The sequence below is a fragment of the Podarcis tiliguerta genome (genome assembly GCF_965153285.1).
Source record: "Podarcis tiliguerta genome assembly, chromosome: 2".
Lineage (NCBI taxonomy): Eukaryota > Metazoa > Chordata > Lepidosauria > Squamata > Lacertidae > Podarcis > Podarcis tiliguerta.
In genome coordinates this window covers 14,954,585-14,977,257 of record NC_139535.1, presented here as the reverse complement: position 1 = coordinate 14,977,257, position 22,673 = coordinate 14,954,585, and the positions used below count along the sequence as shown (strand labels likewise).

At 44.2% G+C, this 22,673-nt stretch overlaps 2 protein-coding genes across 17 annotated transcripts in view; one reads left to right on the top strand and one right to left on the bottom strand.

Annotated features, from left to right (window-relative positions):
• The window catches only part of LOC310670884 (C-type lectin domain family 2 member D-like), a 291,130-nt gene that overhangs the window by 184,965 nt on the left and 83,492 nt on the right, over window positions 1–22,673 (bottom strand). The gene's annotated exons all lie outside the window — the stretch shown is intronic.
• On the top strand, window positions 1,537–20,744 carry LOC310670917 (C-type lectin domain family 2 member D-like). Of its 16 annotated transcripts, none has more exons than XM_083426782.1 (9): window positions 2,808–3,002; window positions 8,245–8,759; window positions 10,451–10,507; window positions 11,340–11,408; window positions 14,168–14,260; window positions 15,947–16,131; window positions 17,548–17,651; window positions 18,057–18,090; window positions 18,202–19,501. In XM_083426782.1, exons 3-9 carry the CDS (start codon window positions 10,489–10,491, stop codon window positions 18,241–18,243), a joined length of 546 nt encoding a protein of 181 aa, XP_083282908.1. In that variant the 5' UTR covers window positions 2,808–3,002; window positions 8,245–8,759; window positions 10,451–10,488; the 3' UTR covers window positions 18,244–19,501. The 16 variants fall into 16 exon arrangements, with proteins under 16 accessions (XP_083282899.1, XP_083282897.1, XP_083282898.1 ...); XM_083426774.1 differs by having other exon boundaries at window positions 15,947–16,142; window positions 18,202–18,326; XM_083426772.1 differs by lacking the exons at window positions 2,808–3,002; window positions 18,057–18,090 and adding an exon at window positions 1,538–2,796 and having other exon boundaries at window positions 8,298–8,414; window positions 15,947–16,142; window positions 18,202–20,744.

The following is a 22,673-nucleotide window of genomic DNA, read 5'->3' as shown; positions in this document are numbered from 1 at the left end:
TAATATTCTTTACCGGTGGAAATTTATTCTTTTACAAAGGGCTTTCCAAGACTTCAGTTTGCAGCCTCATTGCTTCAGTTTATTTACAAAAGGGGGAGGCGGACTTCCTGTGTTGAACCTCCCCATTTCGATGCCAAATTAAATTAAACTTTTAGAAATCCAATTCTCCCGCTTCAGCTCTACTCACGGGTAATTACTTTGAAGTCAAAAGTCAGTGCTCTCTGGCAACAGCTGTGCGGCTTCACTCCGTGGAAGAAGCAGACGATTCGAAGCACCACACCACTCACCCCACGTCGCTCTGGATCCCCGAAACCGGGTTTCCCCGCGAGTAGGGGAGGCGCAAAAGGTGCCCACCGAATCCCACGTTCACAGGCTTCTCCCGCCTGTGATTTTTTGCGGGTCTCCACCTTCGCCGTGGCGGCCAGACCCAGATATCCACAGGGCAAATTCCTCCCAATCAGAGGAATTCCGCCATTACCGGAGGCACCAACCCGGAAGTCCATTTCCAGCAGGTATTTGAACTTGTCCTATACATTTTTGCACCACACTATTTTCCCAGTAGTGACATATGGAAGTGAAAGCTGGACCATAAAGGATGATCACTGAAGAATTGATGCTTTTGAATTCTGGTGCTGGAGGAGACTCTTAAGAGTCCCATGGATGCGCTTCTCTCTGCTGCCAGCCCCACAAGCTCGGAGCGCCGCCATCCTGCTGTTCCCTGACCTGGTTTGGGCTTCAGGCAGATATCCACAAGGCGTGGGAGCCCTGTGGGAAGTCGCGCCGGTCTCCCAAGGATTGCGGAGAGCTGTCTGTTCTGGGCGCTGGGGGGGAAATAATTTTTTTTTCTTTATCTCCCCCCCCCCCCAAAGTATTCTAGAAAGGATATTTCTTCATGCACAATGGCCGAGAGCCTTAAGAAAACAATAAAAACCTGTAAGCATGCAAGGATTTCTGCCCACATCTCAGGGCCTTTCAACTCCCCCCTCACCAGTAACTTTTTCATGTAGGGCAGGCATAGGCAAACTTGGCCCTTCAGATGTTTTGGGACTACAACTCCCATGATCCCTAGCTAACAGGACCCAGTGGTCAGGGATGATGGGAACTGTAGTTCCAAAACATCTGGAGGGCTGAGTTTGCCTATGCCTGATTTAGGGAGTGTTTTTGAACCTCCCCTCCCCCTCTGCACAACCATTTTGGATTCTAGACATACAAAATGATTGATTCATTCCTTTCCAACCTATTTCCAAAGAAGGTGGAAAGTATGTTGTTATTTAGTTGTTTAGTCATGTCTGACTCTTCGTGACCCCATGGACCAGAGCACGCCAGGCACCTCTGTCTTCCACTGCCTCTCGCAGTTTGGTCAAACTCATGTTGGTAGCTTCGAGAACACTGTCCAACCATCTCATCCTCTGTCGTCCCCTTCTTCTTGTGCCCTCCATCTTTCCCAACATCAGGGTCTTTTCCAGAGAGTCTTCTTTTCTCATGAGGTGGCCAAAGTATTGGAGCCTTAGCTTCACGATCTGTCCTTCCAGTGAGCACTCAGGGCTGATTTCCTTCAGAATGGATAGGTTTGATCTTCTTGCAGTCCAGGGGGGGAAGGTGGTCAGGAAATTCAATGTGTTTCCTGCTTTGAACCTGCAGCCTCAAGATAAGATAAACACAGCTTTAGAGAAGGACAAAAGAATGCCCCTCTCTTCCTTAAATCTTTCTTAAGAATTTTTTTTTAAGTCCCGCTGGATCAGGCCAATAATAGCTCATCTAGTCCAGCATCCTGTTCTCACAGTGGCCAACTAGATGCCTCTGGCAAGCCTTGTGATTTCCAGAAACTGGCATTCAGAAACTGGCATTCAGAAACTGGCATTCAGAGGCTGCAGTGGAACCTGAACACAGCCATATAAGATTCAGGTAGGTAGCCATGTTCGTCTGACGCAGTCGAAATAAATAAATAAAAACATGAAAATGGTCCAGTAGCAATTACAGCCATATAAGTTTGTCTAAACTCCTTTGAAGCCATATGAGCTGATGGGTTTCTGCAGTGCTTTTTTACTGGGGGGGGGGACGCAGGGGTAAGAATACCCCTAAACATTTTGTGGATCTAAGTTTGGCCTCACTGAGGGGCGGTATTTCAATATGAGTAGGAAAATGACAGTACCCCTAAACATTTTTTTAAAAGAAAAAAAAGCACTGGGTTTCTGCAGGCATGCTACTCATTTCTGAGCCATGGATGCGTCCGATCTCAATAGACAAAAAGGATAGCAAATACATATAAATATATTTATATGTATTTGTTTAAAGCAAAATAAAAGTATTTAATAATAATAAAAAGGATAGCAAAAAGGAAATAGCAACGCCTTCCCACAAAGTGGAATCGCTGACCACAGATGCAAAGAATTCAAAGCATTTCTGGGAGTCAAAAATCAACAAGGCATTTTTGCAGACATGAGCTTTTGCGCGTTTCAGCTCCTTTCCTCAGAACAAAAGAAGGCTATTTAAGTAGGCGTGGAAACTGGAGGGAAGCTAGGCACGGAATAGGAGATTCTCAAATGCCTTGCCTTGATTAGTTGGTGTTAGCATATAAGCATGAGAACCGGCTCTCTTTGGAGAAGGACTGGCCTGTTAGTCCCAAACATCTGGAGGGGGCGGGCTGCTCCCATCCCAGGGAGGAGCAAAGGAAATTGCTGTGGCAGAAGTTGCTTCCTATCGCCTTATCTGATGCTTGCTTTCCTGCTGTTTTGCTCTAGGTGCCGGAGAAGCGTCACTTGGGCTCGATCATTTTCTGTCTCCTGCTTCGTCATGGTATGTTTCCTGCTACGTCATGGTAAGTGTCATGCAGTTGGCATGACACTTCTCATGGGGTTTCGGTGTCGCAGTGTTTCTGCTAACGGATCAAACATGGCAGCTGGGACCCTGGAGAGCCGCTGAACTTAGGTGACTCATCACAAGGTCCTGCCTCTCACCCTTCAGCGCCCAGGCGAGGTGTACTCAAAATAGATTCCTCCGGGGTAAGCTGCTGCTCGCACTTTCCCTTCAGTCCTCCTCACTCGGTCGTGCTTGTCTCCTGAGATCACTAGCCTCAGACTCTCAGATCCCTTCTTTGGGGGATCGAAAATTCAGCAGACGTCTGAGGCACGCCCTGCCGTACAGGGAGCTGGAGACAAAGAAAAGGGGTGTGTCAGATGGAGGGGGCTGCGTAGGAAGGGAGAAAGTAAGGGATCGGATGGAATCCAGAACCTGTAGATTCTGTAGAATCTGCTTGCTCTTCCAGACGACCTATTTCTTGAGCTTTCACCCTGTTTTACTGGCACAAAGCTCACCCGTGTGCTCTGATTTGTTGGTGGGCGGGCTTTGTGCATTCAACAAGCTTTTGGTTGTGGGGTGTTTATATGTCTTCTGGTTTCTTTTCTAAAGTGAATTTGCTGCTCCGTTTTAATTGCACAAACCCAATCCCCCTCCCCCCCCCCCATGAGCTCCTGAATGCCTTCCACAAAATACTGACAACCCAGGGGTGCGTTACAATTGCAGGCAGCAGTGAGGGGAGAGTGCACACCAGAGGTTAACATTTCTTCTGTATCTTGCCATGGGACACCAGCTGATAAGAGGGGGGAACAAGGGGAAAGGGCAGAGGGAAGTTTGGTGCCATCTGGTCCATCCATCCTGCAAGAAATAGCAGCTCTAGTCCTGCGTGGGTGTTGATTCCAGCTGGTGTGCCCAGAGACCATGATTTTTTATTACCTAGGCACCTTATCAGTGTCTTGTTCCCTAAAAGCTCTGTAAGCAATTCACAATGAAGAACATCTACATATATAGTGTATATTAAACCATGGGGGGGGGGGGACAAAACTGTTAAGTTGTGGGTGAACATATCAGACGACACAGCGATTCTTCAAATAGCTCTTGTTTATTCACAGGCCAGAAGAGAACTGAACTGAAGGGTTCAGCCAGCCTGCTTATATAGGGCTCCACTACAACGCAACAGTAGCAACTTTCTGTAACTATCCAATCACTGAACTTTCAATCCCTTATTTGCATATGTGGACCTGAGTGAAAACTATCTACAGAATCCCCCTGCTGGTCCAGGATGAGAACTTCAGTACATAACAAAAACGAGAAAAATGACGTTAAAGGTTAACATTCCATACAGTATCAGTGCCCCACCCCCAGTAACAGTGATACAGTGTAAAACTGTATCTAAACATTAAAACAAAATGATGCTCCCACCCAAAAGTCTTAATCCCCACCCCCACCCCACAACAAGGCCCACTGCTGCAAATCTATGTGTGGGGTAGGGGTGGGGATTAAGGCTTCCTCCAGGGATGATCTGGTGGCTCTCCTCACCTTGCTGAGAGAGCAAGAAGTGAGGGTCAATGTTTACCTGTTCTGCAGCTGTCCCTACCAGCCCTGGGAGTCCCATTGCCTCTGTCCTGCCTTCAATTGGCAGCAATGGCAGGCAGGAGCAATAGCTGTCCCCTGGCCTTTCCTGGATGACGGAGGTGGGGTGGGGTGGTGGTGGTGGTGGTACTGGGTGCTGCTCAGATGCCCAAGACTGGTGGCAATTGGCAATAGCTGCTCTCTGCCCCCGCTCATTTTTTTTTTAGAATTGCATTTAGGCATTCCATGTGATCTGGACGTTTGCTTTTGCCAGAAACTGCTAGCGCATACTCTGGAAAAGCTCTTTGCCTTTTGATCTTAAAGTATCAAGGGTGCAATCACATCTGCGGGATTTTCTCCACACCCATGAAGGCTAGAGATTCCCTTTAGGAAAATAAAATCTGACAGCCTAAGCCTGGATTCTGTGCAAGGACAGGGGCAAATATAGTATAGACTACCAAGGGTTGCAAGGGACGCGGGTGGCGCTGTGGGTTAAGCCACAGAGCCTAGGACTTGCTGATTAGAAGGTCAGCGGTTCAAATCCCCGTGACGGGGTGAGCTCCCGATGCTCAGTCCCTGCTCCTGCCAACCTAGCTATTCGAAAGCACGTCAAAGTGCAAGTAGATAAATAGGTACCGCTCCGGCGGGAAGGTAAACGGCGTTTCTGTGCGCTGCTCTGGTTCACCAGAAGTGGCTTAGTCATGCTGGCCACATGTGTATGCCGGCTCCCTCAACCAATAAAGCGAGATGAGCGCCGCAACCCCAGAGTCGGTCAAGACTGGACCTAATGGTCAGGGGTCCCTTTACCTTTACCATTACCAAGGGTTGCAGTTCAGGAATCAATCGTTGAGGGTTCCCCCAAACAACCTGTTTAATGAGCATTCATGCTGACCTGCTTCCACAGAACTTCAAGAGGTAGTTAGATTACATCTGGTCTTTACTGACTATTTGTTCTGATTTGCTCATTGGGTGGTTACACCAGCAGAAGGATTCCTCGTGCATTTCTCCTGATTTGATTGTGGAGTGTTTAATTGTCTTCCCACATTTTGTTCACCATATATGTTTCAGTTCAGTTCACTGTCACTTTCCTAACTGCAAAAAGTCCATTTTTTAAAAGTGGATTTGTTTTGCTTGAGAGCAGTACATGTGAAAAGGATCTAGGAGTCTTGGTTGACCACAAACTTGACATGAGCCAACAGTGTGACGCGGCAGCTAAAAAAGCCAATGCAATTCTGGGCTGCATCAATAGGAGTATAGCATCTAGATCAAGGGAAGTTATAGTGCCACTGTATTCTGCTCTGGTCAGACCTCACCTGGAGTACTGTGTCCAGTTCTGGGCACCACAGTTCAAGAAGGACACTGACAAACTGGAACGTGTCCAGAGGAGGGCAACCAAAATGGTCAAAGGCCTGGAAACGATGCCTTATGAGGAACGGCTAAGGGAGCTGGGCATGTTTAGCCTGGAGAAGAGGAGGTTAAGGGGGGATATGATAGCCATGTTCAAATATATAAAAGGATGTCACATAGAGGAGGGAGAAAGGTTGTTTTCTGCTGCTCCAGAGAAGCGGACACGGAGCAATGGATCCAAACTACAAGAAAGAAGATTCCACCTAAACATTAGGAAGAACTTCCTGACAGTAAGAGCTGTTCGACAGTGGAATTTGCTGCCAAGGAGTGTGGTGGAGTCTCCTTCTTTGGAGGTCTTTAAGCAGAGGCTTGACAACCATATGTCAGGAGTGCTCTGATGGTGTTTCCTGCTTGGCAGGGGGTTGGACTCGATGGCCCTTGTGGTCTCTTCCAACTCTATGATTCTATGATTCTATGATTCTATGATTCTATGCTAGCCCGACAGAAGGCTTTAATTCACTTTTAAGTGCTCAAGTCTACCTTGAACCTGTCCTTCAACATACTGACAGCCTGGAGGGAGTTGGAATGTATTTATTACATGAGGGCCTAGGAGCCCACTCCTAGGCCTACACTCAACAGCTGCTGCCACTAGAAAAGCCTTTGGAGAAGATACTTCAGTTTTATTATTGGCAACATATTGTTTTCTGTGACCACACAAAAGGAGACTGTTTATACTCAACAGAGAAAAGCACTGTTGATAAAACATAATGACTTCAGCACCAGAAAGTAAAGTGGGGGAGGGAATGGAATGGAAAGTATTCTAGAAAGGATATTTCTTCATGCACAATGGCCGAGAGCCTTAAGAAAACAATAAAAACCTGTAAGCATGCAAGGATTTCTGCCCACATCTCAGGGCCTTTCAACTCCCCCCTCACCAGTAACTTTTTCATGTAGGGCAGGCATTGGCAAACTTGGCCCTTCAGATGTTTTAGGACTACAACTCCCATGATCCCTAGCTAACAGGACCCAGTGGTCAGGGATGATGGGAACTGTAGTTCCAAAACATCTGGAGGGCTGAGTTTGCCTATGCCTGATTTAGGGAGTGTTTTTGAACCTCCCCTTCCCCTCTGCACAACCATTTTGGATTCTAGACATACAAAATGATTGATTTATTCCTTTCCAACCTATTTCCAAAGAAGGTGGAAAGTATGTTGTTATTTAGTTGTTTAGTCATGTCTGACTCTTCGTGACCCCATGGACCAGAGCACGCCAGGCACCTCTGCTTACTTTTACAGATAGAGCCACTGTCAACTGTGAACTGATGACTCCTGAGATACCTGCTGCAAGGGAAGCAGGGAATGCTGGTAGATTTATTTTCTGATTGTATATATGCTGTGCTTTTCCTCTGAAGAGGCCTGGCTTGCTTTCTTCAGCATGGGGCTGAGGGAAAGTCCTCTTGCTTGACATGCGGGAGAGTCCCTGCCAGTTTGCATAGACTATTCCAGCTTAAATGGAACTGTGGTCTGGCAGTCAAAGAGAAATGTGGGGGGTGACATCTCAGAAGTAGCACAAGGAAAAAACAGGCAGAATTCATTAGTGGTGCACTGGGTTGGGTTGGAACTGCAGAGCTTCTCTTCTGACACCGATGTTGCTTCTTCCTCGCGCAGGGCTTCTGCTGACAGAAATTGTTGGGTGAATTCCACCACCATCCCTGGTATTTAAAGCATTTTAAAATTGCATGCCTTTTCCCCAAGAATCCTGGAAACTGTACTTTACCCTCTCGTAGAGCCGCAATTCTCAGCACCTTCATCATGCTACATGTTTATATTTTCATTTACAGCAAATAAACATTTTTTAAAAAGCAAACAATTCTCACATATCAAACTTCGATTTCCCTCTCTCTCTTTCAGTGGTTCCATAAATTTGCTGTCTTTTTCTTCTTCAGCATATCCCAATTAACTTTGTTGCTGTTGTTTAGTCGTTTAGTCGTGTCCGACTCTTCGTGACCCCATGGACCAGAGCACGCCAGGCACTCCTGTCTTCTACTGCCTCTCGCAGTTTGGTCAAACTCATGTTGGTAGCTTCGAGAACACTGTCCAACCATCTCATCCTCTGTCGCCCCCTTCTTCTTGTGCCCTCCATCTTTCCCAACATCAGGGTCTTTTCCAGAGAGTCTTCTTTTCTCATGACGTGGCCAAAGTATTGGAGCCTTAGCTTCACAATCTGTCCTTCCAGTGAGCACTCAGGGCTGATTTCCTTCAGAATGGATAGGTTTGATCTTCTTGCAGTCCATGGGACTCTCAAGAGTCTCCTCCAGCACCATAATTCAAAAGCATCAATTCTTCAGTGATCAGCCTCTTCATGGTCCTGCTCTCACTTCCATACATCACTACTGGGAAAACCATAGCTTTAACTATACGGACCTTTGTTGGGTGGAAAGTATATGTTAAATATTTTTAGATGCTTTCAGTTGTTCTTTGGTGTTTTCAAGACCGTTTCCAGCGTTTTCATTTTGTTTTTTCATTGTAGTTTTCATATGCATGATGAACCTGGTTCAAACCATGGCGTCTCCAGTTGAAAAGACTTATGGCGGTGCTGGGAAAGACCTTCGTGTGATACCTCGGTGAGTTGCTGCCAGTCAGATCCTGCAGAACTGGAGTGCAAGGCCCAAAGGAACATACAGTCTTCTACAGTCAAAGGCAAGGATCGGCAACTTTTCAAATCTGTCTCTGTGGCCACATTCTGTCAGTGGTCATCTGTTGGGGCAAGCACCCCTTTCCCTCTCTCTTTTTGTCCTCCTCTTTTTCCTTCTCTTTTCTACCTGCAGCAATGCAGGCCTTGGTCCAGGAGCTGTCCTCTTTGCAAGAACATGTCCAAGACATTTTTAACCATGTAGAGTTGGAAGGGATCCTGAGGGTCATCTAGTCCAACCCCCTGCGATGCAGGAATATGGAGCCATCCCATACGGGAATCGAACTCGCAACCTTGCCATTATCAGTGGCATGCAGGGATGGGGGATAACTTGACTCCGTTCACGTTTAAAGGTAAATCTAACAAATCTGTACTTTCCGAAGCAATAATGCAAGAACTGAAGCAAAAGCCATCTTTCAAAATGTGCACATTTTTGAATTTTGCAGTCCAGCTGAGTAATGTATACAGAAATATATATATATATATATATATATATATATATATATATATATGGTAAAGTGTGCATAAAAATCCATATATTAATGAATATAGCTCATAATGTTTCATACTAGGGGAAATTGCTTAGCAAAGATGCACATTAGGCAAAATGGCATATTTTGTCATATATTAGGAGAAATCAGCAATAAAATGCAGGTACTTTTCATGCAGACTTTTGTTTTTAAAATGACAAACTGACATGGAGAACTGAAGAGTAGAAAAGTAAGAAACTAAGAGAAACCAAAATTGGCAGGTGGGTTGTGCCAGGATGCTGAAAATTACCTTCATGGCAGCATCCAAAACTACCTTTGTTGGTGTTAAAAGCTGGAAACATGAGGGAGGTTGTTTGAAATACAGGATTTGCCTGAGGAGTCTAGTTAAATAACTTTATTCACCTTAAGTCTCTAAAGTCACCCTGCTACAACAAGGGTGTCTCTGGACCTTAAATTGAGGCTCATAAAACAAAGAATAATATTTAGAATATACTGTACCCCATTACGTTTGTTTAAAAAAGGTCTGTCTAAGGTATCTAACTGTTGGAGATGCAATAGGGATAATGGTTCTCTAAAAGACATGTTTTTTCATTGTCCTATATTGAAAGATTTTGGTAGAGGGTAACTGAAACTATCAACAGAACTGTACAGAGCAACCTTACATTTACAGAGCAAAATATCCTTTTGAATTATATGCCCAGCGCATGGTACCTTACAAAAGGACAATGCAAGTGGACTTTCCGTGCCCTTACCACAGCAAAAAGTTTGATACTGATGAATTGGAAAAATAAAAATGCACCTCCCTTCTACGATTGAAGACTTATACAAACTTGCAATATGTGAACATCTTGCATATAAATGCAGACTTGCTATGGACAAATTCAATGATATTTGGAATCCATTCTTACAAATACTGTAATAGGTTAAGATCTGGTGAAGTACAATACCAACTTTGTAAAGTATACAGTTTTGGGTCCCCCCCCCTCCCCCCTTTACTTTCCTTTCTTCACGGGTTCTGTTTCTCTTTTTCTTTTTCTCTTTTTTATTTACCTATCACCATGTTAAAAAAGATAAAGGACCCCTGACAGTTAAGTCCAGTCGCGAACGACTCTGGGGTTGTGGCGCTCATCTCGCTTTACTGGCCCAGGGAGCCGACGTTTGTCCGCAGACAGTTTTTCCGGGTCATGTGGCCAGCATGACTAAGGCGCCTCTGGCAAACCAGAGCAGTGCACGGAAATGCCGTTTACCTTCCCGCTGGAGCGGTACCTATTGATCTACTTGCACTTTGACGTGCTTTCAAACTGCTAGGTTGGCAGGAGCAGGGACCGAGCAACAGGAGCTCACCCTGTCGCAGGGATTTGAATCGCCAACCTTCCGATCGGCAAGCCCTAGGCTCAGTGGTTTAGACCACAGCGCCACCCACATCCCATGTTTAGTGCACACATAATTATGTACTTTTTAGCTTTCAATAAAGATGTCTGGTTAAAAAAACCAAAACCCAAGTTGATCGAATAACATTGCTGGTAACAGTGACCTCTTTGTCTTCCCTGAAGGTTGAGAGCTGTTGTACTCAGCATGGAAAAATCCCAAGATGACAGAAGATATCACAGGTGAGGCATAATAATCTTGTTTGTTTCACACAGTGGAGAACTAGAGGTGGCAGGGCAAAATCTTGAGGGCAAACCTCTCTCACTGACTCCAGGGATGAAACTGTTTCGATCCCAGAATGTTTTATTGGAGAGAGGATTAATTCTGGGTGTGGTGAAAAAGATACTTCCTTTCAGATACATTTGATACCCCAATATCTCTCTGTTACAATTTATTTACACTCACACCTTGGTTGCCGAACTCCTTGGAACTCGTACGTTTCGGCTACCGAACGATCGAAAACCGGAAGTGAGTGTTCAAGTTTTTGAACAATTTTCAGAAGCCGAATGTCCGGCGCGGGTTCTGCGGCTTCCGATTGGCTGCAGGAGCTTCCTGCAGCCAATCAGAAGCAGTGCTTTGGTTTCTGAATGTTTTGGAAGTTGAACGGACTTCCGGAACAGATTCCGTTCGACTTCCAAGGTACGACTGTATATTGTATAGAAACTCCCCAAGATTGCTTTGAGAACTTAATTGAGCCATTTCCCAAGAAACTATTACTATCTGAGACCCACTCAGACCTCCTGAAACTTCTCAACACAGGTAGTAAAAACCCTGAGTCAAGTCATAAAATCTGTGAGTCTTTGCTGTTCTTAGGCACCAGGTCATTTTCTGAACTGGCCCCAAACCTACCACACAGTATACTGAATTTTGGTCCCGTTCTAGAAATGCTTCCATCCCAGCTGGCACCTGGAGTTTTGTCCAAATTCAATTACAAAAGGTGAGGGGGATTTCATATGCGGTGCCACAGATGAGAAGATAACACTGGTTCTTGACCACTTATGCTTACTTTTACAGATAGAGCCACTGTCAACTGTGAACTGATGACTCCTGAGATACCTGCTGCAAGGGAAGCAGGGAATGCTGGTAGATTTATTTTCTGATTGTATATATGCTGTGCTTTTCCTCTGAAGAGGCCTGGCTTGCTTTCTTCAGCATGGGGCTGAGGGAAAGTCCTCTTGCTTGACATGCGGGAGAGTCCCTGCCAGTTTGCATAGACTATTCCAGCTTAAATGGAACTGTGGTCTGGCAGTCAAAGAGAAATGTGGGGGGTGACATCTCAGAAGTAGCACAAGGAAAAAACAGGCAGAATTCATTAGTGGTGCATTGGGTTGGGTTGGAACTGCAGAGCTTCTCTTCTGACACCGATGTTGCTTCTTCCTCGCGCAGGGCTTCTGCTGACAGAAATTGTTGGGTGAATTCCACCACCATCCCTGGTATTTAAAGCATTTTAAAATTGCATGCCTTTTCCCCAAGAATCCTGGAAACTGTACTTTACCCTCTCGTAGAGCCGCAATTCTCAGCACCTTCATCATGCTACAGTTCCCAGGATTATTTAGGGGAACCCGTGTGTTTTAAATGAATGGTATGCATGTGACCTGTGTCAGTCTTCCATCTTTTGGGAAATCCTCTTCTGGGAATCACCTCTTTCTTCACAGAGGAAAGCAAAAGGGGAGGGAGGAAGATAGATTGCCTGAGCCTCCATAATCGCATGACCCACTCTTGATTTCTACCCCTAGGGACAAGGCTGAGGAAAAACTACCCAAATATGGACGACCTTGAGTGCTCCTTTAATGCATTAACATTTTGTTTGTTTATATTTTCATTTATAGCAAATAAACATTTTTTAAAAACCAAACAATTCTCACATATCAAACTTCGATTTCCCTCTCTCTCTTTCAGTGGTTCCATAAATTTGCCGTCTTTTTCTTCTTCAGCATATCCCAATTAACTTTGTTGTTGTTGTTTAGTCGTTTAGTCGTGTCCGACTCTTCGTGACCCCATGGACCAGAGCACGCCAGGCACTCCTGTCTTCCACTGCCTCCTGCAGTTTGGTCAAACTCATGCTGGTAGCTTCAAGAACACTATCGTCCTCTGTCGTCCCCTTCTCCCTGTGCCCTCCATCTTTCCCAACATCAGGGTCTTTTCCAGGGAGTCTTCTCTTCCCAGGAGGTGGCCAAAGTATTGGAGCCTCGGCTTCACGATCTGTCCTTCCAGTGAGCACTCAGGGCTGATTTCCTTCAGAATGGATAGGTTTGATCTTCTTGCAGTCCATGGGACTCTCAATAGTCTCCTCCAGCACCATAATTCAAAAGCATCCATTCTTCGACGATCAGCCTTCTTTATGGTCCAGCTCTCATTTCCATACATCACTACTGGGAAAACCATAGCTTTTACTATACGGACCTTTGTTGGCAAGGTGATGTCTCTGCTTTTTAAGATGCTGTCTAGGTTTGTCATTGGTTTTCTCCCAAGAAGCAGGCGTCTTTTAATTTCGTGGCTGCTGTCACCATCTGCAGTGATCATGGGTGCCCAAGAAAGTAAAATCTCTCACTGCCTCCATTTCTTCCCCTTCTATTTGCCAGGGGGTGATGGGACCAGTGGCCATGATCTTTGTTTTTTTTTGATGTTGAGCTTCAGACCATATTTTGCGCTCTCCTCTTTCACCCTCATTAAAAGGTTCTTTAATTCCTCCTCACTTTCTGCCATCAAGGTTGTGTCATCTGCATATCTGAGGTTGTTGATATTTCTTCTGGCAATCTTAATTCCGGCTAGGGATTCATCCAGCCCAGCCTTTTGCATGATGAATTCTGCATATAAGTTAAATAAGCAGGGAGACAATATACAGCCTTGTCGTACTCCTTTCCCAATTTTGAACCAATCAGTTGTTCCATATCCAGTTCTAACTGTAGCTTCTTGTCTCACATAGAGATTTCTCAGGAGACAGATGAGGTGATCAGGCACTCCAGTCTCCTATAAAAATCTGGTTTTTTTCTCATTTGGCACATACATGCCAATTAACAATATTTTTTCTCCCTGTGGTGTTATCTGCTTTACTAGTATTCTTCCTTGTTGGTCTTTAAAAACTTATTTGGGGTCCAACATTACAACTCTTCTTTTTTCTTCTTACATTGGAGGTTACAAAGTCCTCCCACAGCCTTTTATTAATCAAACTCCTTTTATGTTTCTTAGCAATATGTTGAGTTACCTCTATCTGTTCTGTTCCAGTCCAAATGCCCTTTCTCCTGTTAGCACTTTCTCATATTTTCTCCAGAATTTATCTGCTTCTGTGGATCCTGACACCTTTGTTTTCTCCCTTTATATGTAAAAGATACTCCCTCTGGGTATTCCCAATGTTAGGGGATTTTGTTATAGCTCAGTGCATCCATCAAATATTTATAATTTACTCCTTTTTTAAACAATCTCATTTGTGGTCCAATGTTCTAGGACAGTAATGTTCTTCGACTACAAATCCCATCATCCCTGACCTTTGGCCATGTGGTCTGATGGGATTTGGAGTCCAACAACCACCAGAGCACATGATGTTTTGGGATGGCTGTCTTAGAATACGTCTCAAGGAAAGCAGGCAGCTAAGGCAGGCATACCCTAAAGTCCTGGTTTGGAATGAATTTGCAGTGCCTTGTCTTGAATGTCAAATTCTCACAAAACAACAAACAGACTGATTTGTTTGCTTTCGTGTTCATCGTTCCCTTAGGTCCCCAGATGTTGTTGAACTACAACTAGCAAGGCCAGAGCTCAGGGATAATGGGAGTTGTAGTCCAACATCATCTGGGGACCCAAGGTTGAGAAACACTGCCTCAGACCCTTCCCCTTCTGTTTTTCAGTTTTCATCCCAAAGTGCATTAAAGACAAAAAATATACATTAGCAGCTGTTGCTGTCATCACAGCTTTGGTCATTACTATAATCACATTGGCTGGTGAGTAGAGAAAACCTTGTGCTTTAACCCTGACATAATTGTTTATGATTTATTTCTTCTTTCTGCCTTTGACTTGTAGATTCCTTCCCTCACCAAACTGCATTTCCTGCCTCATAATGATCCAATACAGTGGTACCTCGGGTTACAAACACTTCAGGTTACAGACTCCGCTAACCCAGAAGTAGTACCTCTGGTTAAGAACTTTACCTCAGGATGAGAACAGAAATCGTGCGGCGGCAGCGGGAGGCCCCATTAGCTAAAGCGGTAACTCAGGTTAAGAACGGTTTCAGGATAAGAATGGACCTCTGGAACTAATTAAGTTCATAACCACTTAATTCGTTCCAGAGGTCCGTACTTAACCTGAAACTGTTCTTAACCTGAAGCACCACTTTAGCTAATGGGGCCTCCTGCTGCTGCCGCGCCGCTGGAGCACAATTTCTGTTCTCATCCTGAAGCAAAGTTCTTAACCTGAAGCACTATTTCTGCCTTGGCGGAGTCTGTGACCTGAAGCATATGTAACCTGAAGCGTATGTAACCCGAGGTACCACTGTATAGATTTCTGCTTTAGAGTACATTCTCAGGCTGCTGTTGAATTGAGGTAGGCCTTTTGTGTCTGCACTTCAGTAAGCACCATCGTGAGAATGGATTTCTCAGCCCTTATGTGTAGTTATTTATTTATTTTAAAAACTCTTCTAACAGCAGGGTCAGTGCCAGATTTATGTGTAAGTTAAACAAGCTATAGCTTAGGGCCCCACTCTCTTGGGGGGGGCCCAAAAAACTTAAAGGGGAAAAAACTGGATGTACATTTCCAAAATATAAGATAAAATCCAAATAAAGTAAGACCTACATACAGCAACAGTGTTTTGTGTTGTGTATGGACCTATGAGGTCCATAAATTACCATACAGCATATATTCAACACACACACAAAAACAATGGTGACAATTTGTTGTTGATAAAGGACAGCTGGACATATAAAGGGCCCTATTACCTTCTGGAAATTTTGATGAAAAACACTAACCCCCCTCTTGCAAAGTCGAGGAAGTAAAGGAGAGGAAAATGGCTCCCTAATTATATCTGACTCGTGATATTTATGTGCTGTCTCCAAAACACTGAAACATCCTGCTCCATAAAATTCATTAAAACAGGCAACAGATGAACTCTGCATTTTCTCGAGCTCTGCTCTCCGCAACATAGCAAAAATTAGTTTAAAACAAACTGATTAAAAATCAGTTAAAACGAAAGTTATAAATGAGGGGTCTGCTAAGCTGCGAGACTGCCAAGCCATCTTGAGAACTGTTAACAGCAAGACATGCTACACACTTGAAAGATTAAATCTTAACTGAGAATACTAAGCTAGATAGTCTGACTTGGTGCCAGGCAGCTTCCTGTGATATTTTTATCCTATTTTTGCACTCGTATATTTGTATTTCCACTAAGCAATGTGAACCACAGCAGTACAAATATATAATCTTTTAGTACGGGCACGAAATCTACCTACACCATAAACATACATAGCAGTAGTTGTTTAAAAAAGAAAGAAAAGATCATGGCTTTTCCAAAAGAATCCTGAGAATTATAGTTTCCTGCTACCCATACTACAATTCCCAGTGTTTCCCAGCATCTGTCCTCAGTGTTACAGAATCATTGTGAGCACTTACACTTGGGCAAATTGTTTCATTTCTAGTTAAAAAGCCACAGCCCTGTCCGCCGTGTCCTCCCGCTGTCGATGCTGCCTGCCCAGATCGCTGGGTTGGGTACCTAGGGAAATGCTATTATAAATCAGAAGACAAAAGGAACTGGAGCGACAGTGAATCTAGATGTTCCTTCCTTGGTGCCTCTTTGGCTGTGATTGATACCAAGCCTGATCTGGTAAGGAACAAGTATGTATCCTCACTTGTGGGCTCATCGCCGGAAGCAAACAAGTACATCTCCACCTGTAACTTATATTCCGGGTTTAAAGGTAAAGGTAAAGGGACCCCTGACCATTAGCTCCAGTCGTGACCAACTCTGGGGTTGCGGCGCTCATCTCGCTTTATTGGCCGAGGGAGCTTCCAGGTCACGTGGCCAGCATGACGAACCAGAGCAGTGCACGGAAACGCCGTTTACCTTCCCGCCAGAACGGTACCTATTTATTTACTTGCACTTTGACATGCTTTCGAACTGCTAGGTTGGCAGGAGCAGGGACCGAGTAACGGGAACTCACCCCGTTGCAGGGATTCGAACCACCAACCTTCTGATTGGCAGGTCCTAGGCTCTGTGGTTTAACCCACAGCACCACCTGCATTCCCAGCGCCACCCGCGTTCCCATTCTGGGTTTAATAATAATAGTAATAAATACTAAATTTACAACAGGGTTCATGACACGTCGCAGAGCCACATAAGCAAAGTGCCCCAAGGAATTTGCAATCTTATCTCTGCGGCAGTGGGGAAGACAGCAGAAGGAGAGGTGGAAAGGGAGCAAGGAGTGGTGAATGGCACTAAGAGATGATGTCAGGAACAGGAGGGAGGGAGGGGCATGGTGGTGGGGAGAGCAATGTGTAGCTGCCCCAACAGAGCCAGTCTGGCACCCCCGCTGCTGCCCTTGCACCCTGCCAGCCTCCCTGCAGCCTCAGCCCTCACCCTCTCGATAAATGGCAAGGACACAAATCCCGGGAAGCAGACATTGTGGTTCTGTCCCACCAGACGAGCTACTACAGAGCAGAAGGTATACCTTTTTGCAGTATACCAGATATGATGATGCTGATAAAGATGAGATTTAAGTTTAGCCCAGAAATGGAAACAAGAAGAAATTCTGACAAAAGAAGAATGGCAGACGAAATTAATGGACTATGCAGAATTGGACAAAATGACAGGAAGGATTCGAAACCTGCAGGACCAAAGATTTACAGAAGACTGGAAGAAGTATATCAATTATTTGAAGAGCAACTGTAATCAACAAATTACGCTAGTAGGACTACAAGAAGTTTTGTAAGGAGAAATATGCGAAGTGTTACAAAATAGAAAAAGATAAGAGAAATTGGTTATGGGTTTGAAATGTAATAGGGAAGATAAGAAATGCATACAGAGATTAGATTGGAAAATTTTCAGACAGGATTGATGGAAGTAAAAAATCTGAATAAGATGTAAAAGTATGTTTAATTAGTGTTGAAAATGATATGTTAAAAAAACTAATACAAAATTATATATATATAAAAAGAAGAAGAAAAAAAAGATGAAATTTAGGTATTGAGTCCTAGAAGGTGGTAGAGATATATAAACCACTGCTTGGCATTCCTTTCCTGCTAGGATTTTTTGTGGAATTTTACTCGTCCCTCTCATTATTGGATTGGTCTTTCAAGAGAAGCAGGTCAGCCCTGGAAATGGCCCAACGGGACAGAGTTTGGAAACCAGTGAGTGATTTCCGCCCCCTCTTTGCCTGTGAATATGTGCCTGCTTTGGGTTTGGATTGTAAAAGTTGTCTTTTGCATTAGTTTTAGAGCTTATATACAGTACCCACAATTCACTGTGTGGAGCTGTAGCTGGAGACACCTTTTTATTCTGAAATACCATGCAGGAATAGGGAATATGTGGACTTGGGAGCGGGGATGAGGTTTTGTTTAAATGATAATTAGTAGGTGAGAGTATTGCTTTGGTTATTGGTTAGAGTTTTGCTAATATTTCCTGCTGCTGTTTATGCAGCCAGTGTCTTGTTTCCTCCCCATAAGTTGTAAATTATGTGAAATATTGACATATTATATGATCCCTCCCCCCCCCCCCGCCGGTGGTATAATGTACATGTATATATTTTTCTTTAGTGTCACTTGGAGACCGTTGAGTGATAAGCAACTAGTAAGTTGAATAAATTAACAGATATTTGCTGTCATGTTTAACTCCAGCCCTGCAGATGTTGCTTTAATGCAGAGAACAATACCTGCTGCTTCTTGTTGTTGTCTGTTTCAGATTTACAGTGCGAGGAGAAGGCTTTTGCACTTACATAAATGACCTTGGGGTCAGCAGCACCAAGTGCGCTGTGGTGAAGAACTTCCTCTGCAGCCTGGCGGATGCTTGCGCCAAGAGGAAACAAAACTTGTGATCCTCATTCGTGTAAGGCGAGCACTACTGGCTCTTTAGAGATGCAAGTGTCACTGGTAGAACCACTCTTTCTGCAGCTAATTTCAGATACAATGCTCCATTTTGTTATCTGCATATAAAAGAGATTTACCAAGAATAGCAGCAAATGTCTTGTCACTGCGTTTGAACCTCACCTATGCCATAAACTCACAAGATGGCCTCAGACTACCATTGCCTTATCAGCCATGGGCTGTTGGACTCCCAGCAGCCTCTGCTAGCATGACCGGTGGCATGGGATTATGGGAGTTGTAGTCCAAAGACCTAAAGCTTGTTGTATGGATGAACTGAGGCATGAAAGACACAGTTCCTAAGTCAGTCACCAGCTGAGAAGCTGCCCTCCATCTTGTCTGAGGAATAAACTGTGAGCAGGACACCCAGCGATTTGAGGCTGTGTGGGCGCTTGCCCAATACACAATGCTTTGGCCAAGGACGCAAACACGCTTGCTGGTTCTACCTGAAAAGAAAGAATTGCAGGGGACATGTAAATGATTGCTGACCCTGGTGAATGTAGTCCTTGCAAGCCTTGAATCGCCACCGTCCCATGGTCTTGATGTGCTCAGGGTCCATGCCCCAGGCAGCAGCGGTTGTGGCAGCCCCAATGTGGAACAACTGACCAGAGAAGTGACTGGGCTTGCACCGCACGCAAAAATAACTTTTCTCAAAACTGCAGTGAATTGGCGCCCGGACACAGGTTGTGTGTTAGCGTGAATAAGGAGCCCCCCCCCCCCCCAGTGAGCTGGCCTGACCTTCAGGAACCTTCTTGTGTTCCTGGGCGAGGGTCACTGCGGCGGGAAGGGTCCAGAATCAGGAAGGTGCCTCGACACAACTGATCAGTTTTGGAGGAACGTATTCTGAACTGGAGGGAGCCCTCGTGGAAGGTCACGCCATTAAGCAACAAGCCTGCATGGGATGATACAGCCACACCCCCAGTGCGCATGCCAATACACAGAGCCCCGAAGAATGCCAGAGAATATGCGGCCTAGAATAACTTCACCTCAAAACTGGACCAGGATACACTGTGCAACTTGCAGCAAATAAGCCGCCATGTCTCAAAAAGTAATAGGCTTTCTAGCATTTAGCAATGGGAGTGCCTACAGCACCATCCCTCAATGAGTTTTTTCAGCCGAATAAAATATTTGCTGAAATAAGAAATAGCGGCCTGTGAAGGGTCATGGTCTTAATGGCCAAGCCTTTCCGCTCGAGGAAGACCAGGTATTGTAGCACATCAGACTTGGCTGCTGGGTGCCTGTGAGAGGAGCCATGCCTGGCCCTGAATGCTTCAAATGCGGACCAAGCTCTTATATAGGCCCTTATCTTGTCCAATTGCCCATAGCTCTTCTGGGAAAGTATCTGGTATCTGGGCAGCCTTGGGCCCCAGGTCGCAGAAATGTTCCATCTGGAAGCGAGATAAAGCGTCCGCAATGTCATTATTAAGACCAGGAACAAATTTAGCTGAGAACGTGATGTTACCTTGAAGGCATTCTAACACAAAAAGGTGACACAACCTGCTGACGCAATGTGATTTGCGCTGGGTCGCAACCGCCGCCCACCTCTGTAGCAGGTGAGCGGCTACATCTGAACATCTGTTTTTTTAGGACCAACTCATTGCTCCATCTGCACTTCAGGATTTCCCCCTGAAGCTGTGACTGCCGCCTTCGCCTAGAAAACATTTCAACAAGCTGAATGCAAGAGGGTCTTATTTAGTCCCTTCACCTCCGTTTGACTTTTCACATTCCTTATCGCAGTGCTATTTACTTTCCAAGTAAGCACGTTCAGGCCTTATCACTTTCTTGCAGAGGGAGCATTACTCCAAGCTAGCGTTGCTTCAAAGAACAGTTGCCATCTTGTGGTTTGAACTTGCCAGTGCTGGTCTCAAGTTGTGACTTTAAGGGTTAGGGGCAGGTCATTAATACGTGGGGACCAAAAAACTCTCTAATGTGAATGTTAAAAAATGCTGTGTAAAGGTGTTTATAGAATCAGGTGAATGTGGGTTGGTGTGTTTTTTTCCAGTCTTGGCAATGATTCCAAACCAGAACCAAAGTCAAAAGTAGGCAAGGCCATTCCTTCTTATTTTCATCCATTCCTTATCTCTTATACACACACACTACATAACTAATTTTCTGCAGTAGCTCCCTATCTGTGGAATACCTTCCCTAAGGAGTCTCACTTGTTGCTGGGCAAAAACTTTTGTTTTCCCCTGGACACAATGATTAAATGCTTTTATTCTGTGTTTTAATATTTTTATATATTTTTTCCCTTAATGTTGCTCAGGTCTAACTCGTTTGCCTTAAGGTAAGAAAGATTAGTGCAATGCCCACACACCCCTTCTTGAAATAACTCATGAGAGGGGTCATAAGTGTAAGAAAAACACCCCTCCCTTCAGTGTCTTTTCTGTTATGTTCCGTTAAGAATGTCAGTTAACAGGGACCAACTGCCACCTCTTGATTCTTGCCTCAGTGATTAAAAACCCATCTTGTTGCAAGTGGTGGTTTTTTAAAAGTGCAAAATTGTGTTACATTTCTTTAACTATCTGACACATTTCATTGAACTCTGCTAAGAATATTTGTTGTTGTTGTTGCTTTGTTTAATAATAAAAAAGGTGGCAGCACCACCACACAGAAAAAAAATCTCTGGTATTATGTGTTGGCATTAAGATTAAAAGATTGTTTAGGACTCTTGACTAATCCCCAATAGTTAAGTGGCTGGATTAACTTCGTCCCTAAAACACTGGGTTACCCAGGTGGACTCCCAAAAACGTAAAGCCCAATGAGAGGCCTGCTTAACTTCACAGAGAGAATTATGTCAACACCTTTGGACCACTCTCCAAGCAACCCCGGAACAGAATGGAAGCGAAGTTTGTTGCTTGGTTTGGAATCCCCCGCTCTCTGCAACTGCTTGGAAGATATTTGGCAAGATCTCTTTCTCCATGATATTTTGCTCAACAACTCTGGGCAATCTCCCCCCATTTTCATCATCATCATCATCATCATCATCACTTTTAATTTGTATACCGTCTTTCTATCTTACAATACCCAAGGCTGTTTACAGGCTGAAGAAACAAAGAATGTACACCTTATAACAATCTAATGCAATACAAAAATGTGATACTAAAACATAACTTTAAAATAAGCAACCTACATCAAATAAAGTAACATACAACAATCATTAGAATAGTATAGAATAATATTAAATATCAGCATATAAAAACAGAAAACTACTCTTAACAATTACAATAAATAATTTCAAAACTACAATCAATAAAACAACGGCAAGCCGCAGGGCATAAAATAATACAGTACAAATTGAGAAGCAGAGACTGGAGGGTGGGGCAAGCTTTTATTTCCCTACTTTTCTAGTTTCTGAAGAATGGGCTACAGTGGTACAACATCAACATCAACTTCGTTGGACTGGTCATGTTGTGCGGATGCCTGATTACAGTGGTACCTCGGGTTACAGACGCTTCAGGTTACAGACTCCGCTAACCCAGAAATAGTACCTCAGGTTAAGAACTTTGCTTCAGGATGAGAACAGAAATCACACGGCGGCAGCGGGAGGCCCCATTAGCTAAAGTGGTATCTCAGGTTAAGAACAGTTTCAGGTTAAGAACGGACCTCCAGAACGAATTAAGTTCTTGCCTGCAGGGTTCTTGCTGCAAATCTAAAGCAATCAACACCTCCTTCTCCCTCCACCTACAACCACATCCTCCCCCAACAAGACCATTATGTAGAAGCAGCCGTCTCCAGTATTAACAACAGGGCTTGTCTATTTCACTGTTAACATGTGCTAACCACTGCGGCCTATGGCCTTTCTGCCTGTCCACCAAAGGTGTCTGACTCATTTGTTCCACTGCAAACAGCATCTCCACTGCTTTTGCATATTTCGTGGTCAAGGTGTTTATCACAGGTTTCCATTTCATGTTTAGCTTTCTGCAAAGGGGCATATCCCCCCTTTATTATTTGAATTTTTAAAATAAGAAAGTGTTCAAGAAATTACAAAGTTTAGGTCACCTTGGCTCCTTTGGGAGGAAGAATGGGATATAATAATAATAATAATAATAATAATAATAATAATAATTTTTTATTTATACCCCGCCCTCCCCAGCCAAGGCCGGGCTCAGAGCGGCTTACAAGCAATAATAAAAACAAGATGAATGATTACAAGTTAAAAACAAAAATAAAATACAACATTAAAATAATGGAACATTAAAATATTAAAATGTAGCCTCATCGCAGGAGGAGAAGGAAAAGAAAAAAGAAAGAGAGGGAGGGAGGGAATCAAATTGGCTCCAAGCCAAAGGCCAG